At 34.1% G+C, this 15,689-nt stretch overlaps 1 protein-coding gene and 1 non-coding gene across 20 annotated transcripts in view; both read right to left on the reverse strand.

The window, feature by feature from the left end:
• SYNE1 (spectrin repeat containing nuclear envelope protein 1) overlaps positions 1-15,689 on the reverse strand; it is a 569,990-nt gene that overhangs the window by 308,760 nt on the left and 245,541 nt on the right. For all 19 annotated transcript variants that reach the window (XM_016428964.2, XM_056818948.1, XM_056818954.1 and 16 more), the window contains 7 exons: positions 12,359-12,586; positions 11,828-11,926; positions 10,959-11,146; positions 9,593-9,716; positions 3,697-3,863; positions 2,710-2,863; positions 845-1,473 (listed from right to left, as the gene is read on the reverse strand). In XM_016428964.2, coding sequence (XP_016284450.1) covers positions 845-1,473; positions 2,710-2,863; positions 3,697-3,863; positions 9,593-9,716; positions 10,959-11,146; positions 11,828-11,926; positions 12,359-12,586 — 1,589 coding nt within the window. The remainder of the gene's footprint in view (positions 1-844; positions 1,474-2,709; positions 2,864-3,696; positions 3,864-9,592; positions 9,717-10,958; positions 11,147-11,827; positions 11,927-12,358; positions 12,587-15,689) is intronic.
• Positions 3,485-3,628, reverse strand: LOC130457626 (U4 spliceosomal RNA). Its single transcript, XR_008916927.1, has one exon. It is a non-coding gene; the product is annotated as a U4 spliceosomal RNA (small nuclear RNA).

Here is a 15,689-nt window from a genome sequence, read left to right on the forward strand (position 1 = left end):
AAGTAGAAAAAAGTCCCTATCCTATTTGGGTCTCCCCTCTCTAGCCCCTGTTGTGACATCATGAAAGTAGAAATTTTAAGACAGAAAAGAATTTAGAACAAATGAGCTTAGGGAAGCCATAGAAGAAAAGGAGTTTGAAAAGATATTTAAAATGACTTTGGGAATTAATTTTTTAGAAGATGTTATGACTGAGAGCTATATTAATCACCCAAAGACAACTAACATAGCTTCATGAATTATGTGCTAAAGTGTTTGCAATCCTCTTCCCATAGGAAAAAGTTGAGGATAAGCAGATAAAAACAAAAAACAGAGACAACCTATCACCACCACCACCACCATCAACAACAACAACAAAAACAAAATCAAAAAAGCACATGACAATGCAGTGTGTTGTCATCACTAGAGGACATCTGCAGCTGTGCAGTATCAATCATATGAGTGACCCCATTACACATCTTCCTGAACAAGTTCCTGTCCATATGTGCCCTCTTTATGTGTTTCTTCCACTACGGGTATTATAGAAATCTGTGGAAAATATATCTTTGTAGGTAAGGGGGTGGGTGTGAAATATTTCTTTTCATTAATTTATTATGTTGTTGCAATAAATATCTTTTGTTTTGTAGTAATGTCCCCTATGACTAGCCTGATAAAAGTAAACACATCATTAGAGGCTTTTGAGCTACAGTTCTGAGTAGAAGCTAATCCACAGAAGTAATGTTGGTTTAGTTTTCTGGGGAGCTACATGTAAAGAGGTCCCTGGGTACTCCAAAAAGTAAAAAAAAACATTTCTGTAGAAGCAAAAAATTTTTTTAAAGAAGAAAAGATGAGCACAAGTTTCTTCTACCTTTGTTGAACAGCTTGCTGAGTGAGTTCCTTTAACCATTCTTTGTCAGTCCTTTCTTCAATATCTTCAAGATTCTTTAGGAGGGCTTCCTTGTGATCTGCAAAAGCCTTTCTCATGGCTTCAAAGGCCTCTGCCTCACTCTGTTTGGTCCCCAGAAGATTTTGGATGCTCTCTAATTCTAAACCAAGCTGATCTGCCATTCTTCTACAAGAAGCTCTCTGCTCAGAACTGCGACTTTTCAGGTGATATTGGGCTTTTGTAAGAATTCCATCCAGAGTAATAGCTATACAATCTAAATTTTTAGCATCTGTAACAGCATCATTTAAGTCCTTCTCCAAAAACTCGGATTGTGTCTTGTCCATATTGCTAGTACCTTCCACAGTTTGCCTCAGCCTGTGGAGAACACTTGATAAAGAAGCATGGGCCTGGAGGAACTGAGTCAACTGGGTTAATGCAAGTTGTCTTCTCTCAGTCATCTGACTGGCCTCTTGGAACAACTGGAAGCAGTCCTCTGCTCTGCCCTGGAGTGTGTGGTATTCCTCTTTTCTACTGAAAGAATATAACTTTTCTAAGTGAGCCTTCAGCTGAACCATTTCTTCCTTCTTGCTTTCTACTTCTGCCAAGTGGTCCTAAAAAGAAAAAAAATTAAATCAGTCTAGTCATACAGATACAGCTCCTTTAATGCCCTGGGTTTATTCTACAATTTTAATTCAACCAATATTGCTCTGTCCAAAGCACTAGAATAAGTTTTGGGGATATGAATCCAAAAATCAATCCACAAATCTGGGTGCTGGGGATACAAAGACAAAAATGGAGCTGACATTCTAGCAAGGGGAAAACATGCAAATATACAAATAAAATAGATTCAAGATAATTTTGAAGAAAATCAGGAAAAGAATTCATGTAGAAGGTGACATGAATTGAGCCTTAAAGGAAACTAATTATTTTTATTGGCACAAATAAAGAAGGAGTGCACAAAGGGGACAGGCCAGAGAAAAGATTGATGGGCGACAGAATACAAGATGTTAGGACTTTGAACAATAGAAACTATATAATAAGCTTTAACATTTCACTTGAAAAATCCATTTTATCCAGGTCTAGAGTGGGGAAATAGCAAGTCATAGGATTTCAGTCTGTTAATTAACTAAATGGTAGGGTGACTTTGTCTATTTAATTAACCTTGAATATCATGGAGAAAAAGGATAGGTGGGTTTATATATACTTAAAAACATAAGATCACAGAGTTTGAGCTCAAAAGGTCCTCCAAAGCCATCGATTCCAACTCCACATTTTATAGGTGGGGAAAATAAAGCTTAGTTAGGCCAGGTGACTTGAACAGTCACATAGCTATTAAGGGTGGGAGCCATTGTTCTTTCCATTGTATGTGCTGCAATGAAGTCAAAAGACATTAAACGACAACAAACCCCCCCCAAAAATTACTTTTTTAAACCCAGTGACCCACATGGTGTCCTGCATGTAGCAAGAGCTTAATATTTAGTATCAGTAAATAACTAGTAATAATGATAATTGCAGTTTCAATGGTTATAAAATGTTTACCTTTCTTGGCATCATTTTTCTGTACTAAGTAAATGCTTTCATTCCTACCTTCTGTAAGAAACCTTTTCCAATCTTTTTTAAGGCTTCTTTCTGAGATGATCCATTTCTTATACCTACATACTTGTTTGCATGTTACCCTCTTCATTGGGAAGTGGGTTCCTTGAGGTTGGGCAATTTTTGCTTTTCTTCCAATGTCCAAGTGCCAAGCAAAATGCTTGGTACAAAGTAGGGGCTTGATGAGTACTTGTTGACTGGACTTTCATTCATGTATATTTTCTTTCTTTCATCTTAAAAATAGTATACCTTACCTTGAATTGAACTAGAGCAGCTTGATGGTCCATTATACTGATCTCAGAAGTATTTTGCAAATCAGTGAGAAACTGCTTAATCCAGAGTGAAAAAGAAAGTAGCTGTTCATCAAATTGCTGATGTTCAGCAACTACAGACTGGAGGAAACTAATTCTGTAAAGAAAGAGAAAGGGGAAAAGCTTATTTAAAAAGTTCAATAGAGGTAACTTCCATTTATATAGTTTGAAATTTACAATGTACTTTCCTCATAGAAATGATAGGTGGTGCTATAGATAGCACCAAAAAGAGGGAGTCCTCACCTCAAATTTGACACCAGGTCTATGTCTCTGGGCAACTTAATTGCTGTCTGTTTCAGTTTCCTCATGAGTAAAATGGGGAAAATAACAACACCTACCTAGCACCAAAGGGTGTTGTGAGGATAAAATGTGATTAATATTTATAAAGTATTTTGCAAATATTAAAGCATTATGAAAGTGCTAACTATCATTCTGTAAATTAGAGCAAGTAGTATTATCCTTATTTAATAGGTGAGGGAACTGAGGCCAAGAGATAATATGATTTACCCAGACTCAAAATTAGTATATTTCAAAATCCATAGTAAAAAAATGTAAAGTTCAAATTTTCTACTATTAAATGATTTTGCCTGTAAGGGTAAAATTATAAAAAAGTAATGAGGTCATTTTATGGCTATTAACATTGTCATACTCATGATCAACAAGTGGGAGATTTGAGACCCCCCCTTCAAAAAGGAAGTAAATTGCCCAAAGTCACACAATGGAAGAGCAGATGCAAAAAAATCTTGTCTTTTGACTTCCAGACCAGTGTTCAATAGATTGGCCTTCTGAATTTGATTTCAATTAGCAATAATCACACCTTGGTTAAACCTCATTGGCTATGACACTGCCACTGTGCAAAGCTTTCTGAATCTGGGAGGGTTTTCATCTATAAATATTTCAAAGTAAGTAGTTTTCAAGAAAAAAACAAACCTTTTGTTAATTATTTGAGGCAAAACTCTCCATCTCTCATCCATCTGTTCTAACTGTAGCTGGATCACTTTCACATCATCTTTAGAAGCCACTGAGAAGAGAGATTCTTTCAACTGTAAGAGGTTGCTGTACAGTGAGGCATGGGCTACAACCTCATTCTGCAATGCCTGAGGACAAAAGAGAGGACATATAAGTTGGAAAGGGCTCTAAATCCATTTAGTACATTACAAATTTCTCAGTCCTATTGCTAAAGTAGCTATTATTTTTATCTCACGGTACCTTCTCTTTAGACATTGCTCCTGAATCCCCTTCCTCTGGTAAGGAGAGGGAGAAATCAAGAAAGACTCCCCAAGATTGTGAACTTTGGTGACTAAAACATGGTGATACCCTTGACAGAAATAAAGAGAGCAGAGAAAGAGGTGGATTTTGGGAAAAATACATGGTTATTATTTTGGATACACTGCATTTGAGATGCCTAGGGAACCCTGAATCCAAAATGTCTGAGAGAGCTCAAAAGAGACAGGGTGGGATAAATACAAAAGTCTGGAAGTCATTCACATAGAAATTATTTTTGAACTCATGGAAGCTACTCTAGAGACAATGTAAACAATGTTGTTCAGTTACTTCATTCATTTTTGACTCTGTGACCACACCCCATTAGGACTTTTTTTCTCATAGAAACTGGAGTAGTTTACCCTTTCCTTCTCTAGCTCATTTTATAGATGAGGAAACTGAGGCAAACAGGGTTAAGTACTTTCTGAAGGTCACAGAGCTAGTGTTGGAGGGACAGATTTGAATTTATGAAGAGGAGTCTTCCTGACACCAGCTCTGGCACTGTCTATTGTGCCACCCAGATGAGAGCCCAAGAAGGAACTATGAGGCACTGTAATATTTATTGGGAAAGGAAATAGGAAGATTGGAAAACAGGGATAAATGAAGGTTTGTAAGGGGTAATGAGGAGTTAAGGGAGAGAGGGAATATTGCTTGGTGAGGCAAGGGAAGGAGGTGCCTAGTTTCCTTTCCACAGGACACACCCATTTGGTGGAATGAAGATGCATGAAGTCCAGTAAACACTGTGAAGGGATAACTAGACAGATAGAAGGATAATGAAGAAAAAGAGAAATATTACAAAAACACAAGGAGAAGATAGTTTATAGGAAGAGAAATGTAGATAAGAAGACTGAAAGACACACAAAAAAAGTCAAGATGCATTAGGATTAGGAAAACAATTATATCTAGAATATTTTGTTCAGCTCAACATGCCATGTTTTGGGGAGAATTTTAAAAACTTGGGAACATCCCAAAGTTTACTAGGGGCTTTAAAAATCCTAAGGGCATGAAATACTAATATTGGCTGAGGAAAATGGGGAGATTTAACTTAAATTATAAAGAGGATTCAAAGCTGCCTTATATAGATTTAATAGATTAGTAAGTGAAAGAGGAATTACATTTTTTCCTGCATATTCCCAGAGATCATAAATAGGAAAAAAGAAGTGGAAATTTTCAAAGATTCAAACTCTATGTTTTTTTCTTAAAATTTATCTTCTGTCTTAGAAACAATATCATTTCCACAGAAGAAAAGTGGTAAAGGGTAATCAGTTGAGGTTAAGTGACTTTGCCCAGGATCACACAGCTATGAAGTATCTCAGGTGCTCCTCACTCCAGGCATGGCACTCTCTCCACTGAGTCACCTAGCTGCGTCTCAATCTTAATATAAAGAAAAAAAAATTGAGTGATATCTAAAATTGAAATGAGTTTCCTCAGGAGATGGTATATTCCTTTTTACTAGGGAGTGTTCAAGAAGTGGTTCCACCATCACTTGCCTGCCTTATAGAATCTTATTATTGATTTTTTCTTTCTTTTTTAGAGCTCTTCTAGGGTTTCATTTGGGCTTGATATCCTTTCACATTTTCCTTTGAGGCTTCATATGTCTTTATTTTTGTATTGCTTACCTCTTCTGAGCTTGTACTTTGGTCATCTCTATTGTTGAAATATTTTTCATGTCAGGCTTTTTCTGGCTTTTTCTCATTTTGGAGGTATTTCCTTAAACTTTTTCTATATTCTGAAGCTTGGCTCCTTTCCTGGTGAGTAGAGAATATTGTCCCACACTTGTACTATGCCTGAGATCAGTTCAGCTGTCTCTGTTTCAGATTGAGCACTCTGTAGAGTTGATCTGATTTGTTTCCTCTGTTAAGGTTTGCAGCTGTTCAGTTCAGCTTATTCAAATTGGTTTCTGCCCAAACCCACCAAGGCTAAACCTGTTGAGTTGAGTTCCTCCCACTGTTGCTTATTCTTATTGTGCCGGTTTCTGTTCTTACTCAGCTGAGTTTGGGTCAGCCCGTTGTCCTATATAGTGTCTGAGTTTTGTTGAGGCTCTTTCAGTGCTCTTTCCACTCAGATGAATCCTCTTTACTATCTCTCAAAGTTTTTGGGGGCAGTAATATTATTTCACTCCCTCTTCTGTTGGCTTTACTTCTCCAATATTCATTTCAAGGAATTTTTCTTCTTTGGTCATTTGGAGGGTGGTTGGTGGGCTTCAAGTGTTTCCTCCTTTGCCATCTTGGCATGATCAAGATCTTCAGTATTCCCCAATTCAGTCGTTTAGGTCATGGGATCTGTAAAAGTTGCTGCTACCGCCCAACTAATATTATTATTATGATACTGCTTTTTAGAATCCATAACTTTTTATAAGGTCCAACTCAAATGTTGTCTCTTACATAGATATCCTTTCCTGATTCCTTTGCACCAATTAAATAATATTTATGTTTTTTATCCAGAAAAATGAAAGCAGAAATTATCTTTTCATTTTGTCTTAATTTAGGAGCCTAGCAATGTCTTTTGCATATGGTCTCTATGATAGCTCTGGTACCTGCAGTATATAAAAATTCTTAGGAAGTCAAATTTCTAAGTGATCTGTGAAACCAGAAGAGATAAATCTTGTATCTAGTGTCAAAGGTGAATTTTTCCTAAAGACACAAACAAAGCTGATAGTTCCTGGTAACTGAGGATATTGAGTTGAAGAGTTATTTTCCTCCAAACTTTTAAAGGTTACAAAAGTTTGAGGCTGAGATAGGCATATAATATGATAATCTTTAGATATTCTTCCCTGTGAACTCCTTTCTCTCACTCCCTCTTTTGTTTCTAAGAATAAAACACCATCCCCCACTCTCCTGTCATAGAGCTAGAAATTTCTTTTCTCAATCCCATTACTTGTGGCCTCAATCCCATCCCATGTCATGTCCTTCATAGAACTCCGCTAGCAGTAATCCCCTTTCTCATGAATCTTCTGGTTTTCCCTTTATATTTTCTTTTTTTTTTACATTTAAAAAAAATTTTCTCATTTACATATAAAGAAAAAGTTTTCATTTTTTTTTCCAAATTTGAATTCCCAATTCTTTCCCAGTCTTTTCCCACTCAGCTCCATTAGAAAAAAGTATTTTGATATAAATTATACATGTGTAGTCATGCAAAACATTTCAATATTAATGATGTTACAAAAATGCAGACTAAAACAAAGCAAAACCCAAGAATAATAAAGTAAAAACAAAAAGTATATCTCAATCTGCATCAATATTCCATTAGTTCTTGTTGGAATCTGATTGCAGATCAAAGCATACCAATTTTTACTTTATTTAGTTCATGAATTTTAATGTATGCGTGATATGCTTTATTTCACAGGAATATGGAAATATGTATTACATGACAGCGTATTACTGTGAATGACTTCACTACTGTCAGCAATAAAATGATCTAAAACAAATCCAAAAGACTTAAGATAAAAAATTCTAGCCACCTCTAGAGAAAGAACTGATGGGATATTTAAAATTTTTTTCAATTACATATAGAAACAATTTTTGATAATTTTTATCTGACATTCTGAGATTCAGATTCTCTCCCTCCTGCCTTTTTTCATTCTCCTCAAGGTAGTATTCCCTAAAAATATCCTTTACCAAAGGTCATATGCTTGTAACTTTGGATTTATATTTATTAATTTTTTATACTTTATCATAAATAATAATTTACCAAGTACTACTAATTCCCTCTCCTAAATAACTACTAAATGAATCTCTATATTTCCACTGCCACCATTTTAGTACAATCCCCTCATTACAATTCTGTCAGATCATTTGAGTAGCTTCTTCTGGTTTCCTCATCTCTACTGTAACCTTAATAATTCACCCTTTAAATGAATAGATTCAAAATTTTATATATCACATTAGCCTCCAAGAACTGAAACTGGAAAACATTTAGGAAACAAACTGAGAATAACATGAAGACAGGATTGACGTTTAAGAGGATACCTCAACTTCCCAGAAAACAGAGCCTACTTGTAATTAGATAGGAAAAATGAGCAAACAACAAAATAAACAATTAAAAAAAATTCAAGTTCCTCCCATTTTCCCAATATGGCGCCTTAGCTTATAATTACCCTCTCAAGCATTCTATACTCTAGCCATACTAATATCATCTCTAGCTCCTTAATTTGTCTTGTATTTTTCTGGCTCAGTGTCTTGGCTAATACTATATGCTTAGCATTTCATCTCTTTTTCTCTGACTGATAAAATTCTCATCCACCTTTTAAATCTCAAATCTAACACCATGAAGAATTCCCTGACTCCTCAATTCACTAAGACTTTAGTGTTCTGTGCTAGATTCTGTGTGTGTATATAGGTATGGGATGGAGTGGATGGGTAGGTGGGAAAAGAAGAGGTAGGAAAATAGTTTTAAATGTTGCACAGCCCCTGTTCACCTGTTTAACATCTAGTGAGGGAAAATACATTTCAGAGTATGTTATTGTACATTTTTTGTGGACATATAGTAATTTGGGGATCATTTATTTCACCATATGTGTGATTTCATCAGTATATGGAGACACCAGTGAGGAGCATCTTCTGCCAATGAGGAAGAATATATTTACCATGTCATAGTACATATTACATTTACCTATGTTTGTGTCTTACTCCTTTCTAGACTGCAAGGATAGTGTTTCTGAGGAGACTGTATTCTTTCTAATTTTTTTTAGCATCCCCAGAATTATCAATTTGTTTTTTCACAATTAGTATTTAAATAAATGCTGAAGAATGAATAAATAGCTTCATCTTTTTGAATCTTTTGCCAAAATGAGAACAACCATTTAAAGATACAACTTTCAGAAACTCCACCCCTTCCTGTGGTATCCTTTCAAGAATGGTTTGACCTCAAATAGTTATAAACCTCAAAAACACAAATTCACCACTTGGCTCACTCCATAGGTAATAATTGTACCCAGACTCCCAGACAACTTTGGGGTGTATGCTGATTATTTTTCTTCCCACAAGGGAGAATTCCCAACATAACACAAGAATGCAAACACACAGCAGTAGGACTGTTAACCAAATTGCTTCTTACCTAGTACCCTCCCCTTGCTCTTCATAATTGTGTATCAGGAGTTAAAAATACTATTTTGTTCTTTCATGATAGCATCAGCAATAAGAAATTTAAATGTTCATAAATGCCAGTGATTCAAGTCTTCTCTGTTTGATCCCTTACAATCTTCATGACTCAACTGCACTGTTTCCTCCCTGTCTAGAATATCCATGTTTTATAAATATCCACTAAAAATGAAGAGGCTTTAAACATACTTATTTAAAACACTCATTTGTTTCTTCTTATCTCTTAATATTTCTCTTCATTTATAATTATTCATGTCCAAATATTCTACATCTGGTAGATCTTATGCATCAGCCTCTATCAAGCAATAACTTTTTTCTTTCTAGTAGTATTCTTTCACTTTCTTTCAAGGCAACTTGAAAATTCCAACTATCACATTGCAAGCTACACATTGAGAAATTCCTTCCAATATCTTTACTATATTCATATAGAATTTTCTCTACTCATACTGTTTGCTGAAACTTGCCTGTACTAAATGCAGCTCACTCTCCAGTTTAACTCTGTCTGCAGAAATGCCACTCTCTGGGGAACTGGCTCCTGCTTCACACCGCTCCAACCAGGTCAAAAAGGTAGATAGCTCTTTTTCTAGCCTAAAGAAATCAGAGTTAAGGAATAATAGTTTAAACTCATCACATTGAAAGAACTATATTTTTTGACGCTTGTAGAGTCATGAATGAGAAATGTATTTTTTTAAACCCATGGGTAAAAAATATGACAGATTATCTTCCATTTTATGGCTGAAGGATCATGTCCTTTCAAATTTTCCCAGTCAGAATAACTTCAAAAGTGTGAAAGACCTTCAATTGAAGATCAAAAGTGGTCTTGTTTAATACTTACACATTAAACACACCAAACCCAAGTGACATTGACTAAATTTTCTTGGTAACTACTCCAAGTCTTAACTAGAACATTTCAAAACTTTAATAGAATACATTGTCCATTGAATTTCATTCATTTTAATCAAATATGATTGATGAATAGTTAATTCTTCTGATTCTGATTTTTTCTTTGTATTATTTTATAATGATATTTCCAGATGTTTTTGGATTCCTCACTAGTATTATTTACATTATGACATTCCATCATATTAAAATATAAATTTCTTTAACCATTCTCCTATTTTTAGACTTTTAGATTATTTCTAATTTTTGTGATTGTATGTTATTTTGTTGGGAAAAATCTTGAAGAGATGATTTTTTTTCATTTTTTTATTGAATTTTGAAAAGTGACCCTTACTTTCTGTTTTAGAATTGATATAATAATGGTTGAGTATCTATTCAAAGCAGAAGAGTGGTAAGGTCTAGACAATAGGGTTGTGGCTTGCCCATGGTCACATATCTGGGAATTATCTGAAGTTAAAATTGGACCCTGGACCTCCCATCTCCTGGCTCTCCATCCATTGAGCCACCTAGCTGCATTTTGCATTTTGAGGGCAATTTTCAATAGTGAAAATTGTTGTCAAAGCATATGATTTTGGGTGGTAATTTTTTGTGATGTCTATAATTTTTACTGTGTAAAGTCAGGATATTTTTTTAAAATTTGCAATTCAATAAACAAATGAACATCTGCAATCCTTTCCTTCACAGCCCTGAGAGTATTGGGTTTCATTGCTTTTAGATATTTTGTACATTGATATACATTTGTACATATGAACTAAAGTTATTTTACTTTTAATATAGAAGTTGAGTGCTTTTTTTCAAGTGGTTGTTAATGATTTATGTTTCCTCTTTTGAAAATTGTCTGTTTATGATCAACATTTCTTTTCATGTGAAGTAAGGGTTCCACAGGCCAGATAACTTGTTGACTTTTAAATCTTAAAGCTATGGGCTCACCTTTGCCAGTGGGCCAACAGATTCTCTAGCTTCATTTGCTGTTCCTTAGTGGTACAAATCATCTTCTCATATCTTTGCTGGAGAGTCATGGCTTCTTGAACAGATGAGTCTTTGTTAATAACCTTGTGGGCACTCACTGACAAAGAGGTAACACTGCTTCTCATTGTTTCCAAGGCTTGGCAGAGATCCTGACAATAAGGTAAAAGGAATATGAAAGAAGACATCTTTTAAAAAGAGCTAAGAAATAGCCCAAATAATTTTTTTTAAAGATGGCATTACCAAAATTATCACCTCAATTACTCAAATGCAGCCTAAAGAGGCTAAAAAAAATCTCCACCTACTAGTATCATTTAGATATTGTTGGCAAATTAGTAAGTGGAAAATTACTGTGCTCTCCCCCACCAACTCTGAAAAGGAAAATCATTTCTCCATTAAGCTCTTACAACATGATGGACTGTGGACATTAAAGATTGTGTAGTCCAAGTACCCATAACCCAAAGATGTAAAATAAATTTTCCCAATCATATAAATAAAGATTCAAACTACTTTGTTAAATTCACAGCAACTTCCATGTCATAATAACTTCTCACTCTCATTCACCCCTTATTTTTAATCAGTTTCATCAAAATAGCAATCTTATTATGAAATGATGTGCCATTTATATTTCTCAAATGTAGTATTGTTTAAATTTTCAAGCCATTATATATATTTTTTAAATTGTAATTAAACTTCAACTCTAATAGGTAATCTTGACTCTTGTCTTTGTTTAAATAATTAAAGAAAAGTTTCTAACCACAAATAAAAAGTGCAACCATGCTGTTTTGCACATTTCTAAGTTGATAAACAGAAAAGATGAAACATTTTCTTACCATATGTTCTTGGAGAGCTCTGTATGTCTCTGTAGCTGAAGAACATACTTTAACTTGTTCATTCAATTTATCTTCAAACCCAGACACAGACTGTTGGACCTAAAATGTTAATGAAAATACAAACATGATGATTAAAATTATTGTACTAATGCAAAAAACCTCACACAATTTAGTTCAGCTATTAAATAGTGAATGACAGTCAGTCCCATTTTGTTGCTATATAAATATGTTATAATTTAGTGACAACAGATTCTTCACTGCTCCATGATTTGAAAGATATTTCATTCAAACTTGGAGTTAAGCAATACAGTGTAAATGGCACTTATATATTGTCAAAAGTAACCTTTTGAATTACTTTATACATACTATTTTAATTTATAGAGATATTAAAATTAGGTTAATTCAATATTTGCTTTAGGTGGCACAGCAACTAGAATAATTCAGGAACCTAGGAATATATTTGAAATAAAAATCTTCATCCTGTGTAAACTAAATTAGGCAAATAAGGTGAGTCAGTTCTGATAATCATACCTTTTTAAGATTTTCTTCAAACTTTTGTTGCTGAGATTCATTTTCTAGGATTGTGGTTTCCAAACACCGGGCATTCTCCCTGAGCTCTTCCCAATGTCTCCTTAGTTGTGTCAATTTAGCTTTAATTCGAGCAGATTCTCCAGTGGTGATAAACTGAGCAAAAGACTGAGTTTCCTCCTCTAGTCTTGGAATATCTCTTTGGGTATTTTCTATTTTCTCAAGAATGACCTAAGTTTTGAAATAAAATAACAATGGAAACCTGGTTGGCTTTTTTTTTTTCTATAAGGGAATTTTCATAGCATACTAGAAAAGCATGAAGAATTTCTTGAAAAGTAGTTGTGATATCTTTATGAATGGTTTCTGGAATTGCCATAATTATACTTCATTCATTCCCCCCTTTTAATTCCTTCCTTTCTAAAAGATAGATAGATAGATAGATAGATAGATAGATAGATAGATAGATAGATAGATATCCCACAAAGTCTGCAAACAATCAACAGATGGTAAGCTATACAATGATTGGGACTACCTGACTGCAAATGGTAAAATAATCATGAGGGGTTTGGTGGAATATAAAGAGCCAGTATTCAAATACCACAAAATATCTCGAATAAAATCAAGTCAAAAAAAGCATTTATTAAGAGTCTGCATTATATCATGCACTGCATCAAACTTGGGGACAAAGCTAAGAGTATGAATAGAATCTGTGGTCCACTTTATTAACTAAGATATTTAATTTTTAGATTTGATAAAAAGTGAACACTCCCAACCCCATTACTTATAGGAAAGGTAATGATGAAACCTATTTAATTTCTTCAGAGGAGAAATGTGAATGATCATTAAATCAAGTGTGATCTATATGTATATATTATGATAAAAGACAAATATGTCTCTGAACTTCAGATATTTTTTAAATGCAGGCTTTAATGTCATATGTAGTAAGAGCCCAAATACAATGTGATATCTATGGGGGAAAGTACATAGTAGTGCAGTGGGTAAAGGGTTGATCTTGGAGGAAAAACCCTAAAATACTTAGGATGCTAGCTGTGAACATGGGCAAGTAAATTAATCTTTTAGTGCCTCAGGCAACTTTCTAAGATTGGAAGGTACAGATGGGTGATCAAACCAGATCAGTAGAGTTCCTATATCCCATGGAGAGCATCACAGCACTAGAATCCCTTCTTCCATACTTAAAACAAAACAAAGTAATGAAATTCACTAAGCCTCTACATAGTGGCTGCATATAATATTCAAGGAGCTTGACATGCAAATACAGCAGCCTGTATATTCTCAAAGGATTTAGTCCCACTCCCCTGAAGAAAGGGGTCAAAGGAAAGCCAAATATTTAGACAGAAATCTCATGTCTGCATAATTAAGATGGAAGTTTTTGGGATTTCTGCCCTCTAATATTAAAAATAGTATCAATTTAAAGATATGTTTATTTTGCATATATAGAGGATTTATCTGTTCTTAAGCCTGACATCTGTGTCCATGATAAAATATCTAAGAACATGTATTTTTAGTAGTTCTAAAGGGTTTTTTCCAGATGAGTTAGTTTGCTAGATTAATATAGGATGCTGAAATATTTAACAATTAAAATCATGTAATTATTTTAAATATTGGCAAAAAAGTGTCAAAGGTAAGAAAATTGTGGAACATATATTATATTTGATACTTTAGAAACAGTGAAAACTAAAAAAGATTTGATATATTTATATCAATGACTAAATTTAAAGTGTATGTGTATATGCTCACAAAAATATTGGAGTCTCAGTTTCCTAGAGTTCATTTTGTTGCTCTGTTGTATAGGTGAAAATTCTAATATCCTAATTTAATTTATAATGAATTCCATGCAATCATTACAACAGTTATAACAAGTGTGTCATTAATTTACATTTCTGCTTTTGGGGAAATTACCTTGTTTTCTGTATTTCACTCTAAACTATATATCATTCATACTATAACCATTTATTAAGATTTTACTATGGACTAAGTACTAGATGCTCTGAATATAGACACAAGTGAATCTATGAATCTCTCTCTTTAAAAAGATATCTTAAATTCCTTTGCAGCGAAATAGCATGTAGGCAGATAAATAAATACTAATTATATTTAAAATAAGTTCAAAATAATTTTCTTTGGCATAAAGATAATAGTAAACCCTAAGAGGGAAAGGCCTCATGAAATTCCATAAAGTTTTACAAAATGCTATCTATACAGGGACCTAGTACACTTTTAGTGTAGTTGGATATTTCTAAAGTATAGTGAGCAATTAGAATGCATTTATTAATTTTTTTTGCTACAATGTGATGTGGTTATTGTGATCACAGATGATAAGACAATTCAGGAGACAATTCAGGAGTGCTTATGGAATGGTTGCTGATGTTCAAGTAAACCTTCAAAAGAATTTATTAAATTAAAAACAGTGCATAAATGCTGAGATAGAGTTGGGGGAGAGGGAAGAAGAGATAGAAAATGTAAAAATTCTATGTTTTCTAAACTTTTACCATACATTTCAAATGTCATTTAATGAAACAAAAGGCCATTTTCTTTAAACTCTTCACAACTTTAAGGGTTAAAAATCTTAAGAACTTGCTCAAGGGATAGAGATCAGTTTAGCTTAGGAACCTCAGCAGACATATATAGTCTGTTTGTAAAAAAAAGGTGTATGTCCTTCTTTGCACATCCTGTGCCATTAGTAATGATGAATCAACTCCCATCTTGGTAGGAAGTCACTTCACTCACACTCTCTGCACATACCTGTTTTTTGTTCTAGAATATAAAAATGCAACATGTTTTTCTACCAGTGCCCATATTTGCCCTGATAAAAGGACAGAGGACTCTTGAATTCTAAAGGAAACAGGAGAATTTGGGGAAAAGGAGTCCTGAATTTTAGAAGTGCATAAATGATCAGATGAAGGGGATACCTTCAACAATATTAATTGCATGACTATTTCCTCTTCTTTTGGGATTAAGAATGCTACCTCTCATTTAAACTAACATTTATATTTCCATTTGGACATTTTCATTTGCAATCATCTGTGCAAACATAACAGAGCACTATTTTAGAACAGGAAAGGATTTAGAGTGTCAGGGCATTTGAATTTGAGCTCTATGTCCTACAGTAAGGAGGAGAAAGTAATGCTACAACTCTCTGTTTGACACTGGGAAAAGAATTGTTAGATCTCCTCCTTGTGGTTGTTGCAGGTAACTACTGTCATGTTATTAAAATGATTCTTTAATGTAATGTGTTTTAAAAGATGAATGTTTTTGTTATGTGTTCCCTGAATGAATAAAGAGTAGTCCTGAATGGGGTTATTCAAAGTCAAGG

This window comes from Monodelphis domestica, chromosome 2 (assembly GCF_027887165.1).
Source record: "Monodelphis domestica isolate mMonDom1 chromosome 2, mMonDom1.pri, whole genome shotgun sequence".
NCBI lineage: Eukaryota > Metazoa > Chordata > Mammalia > Didelphimorphia > Didelphidae > Monodelphis > Monodelphis domestica.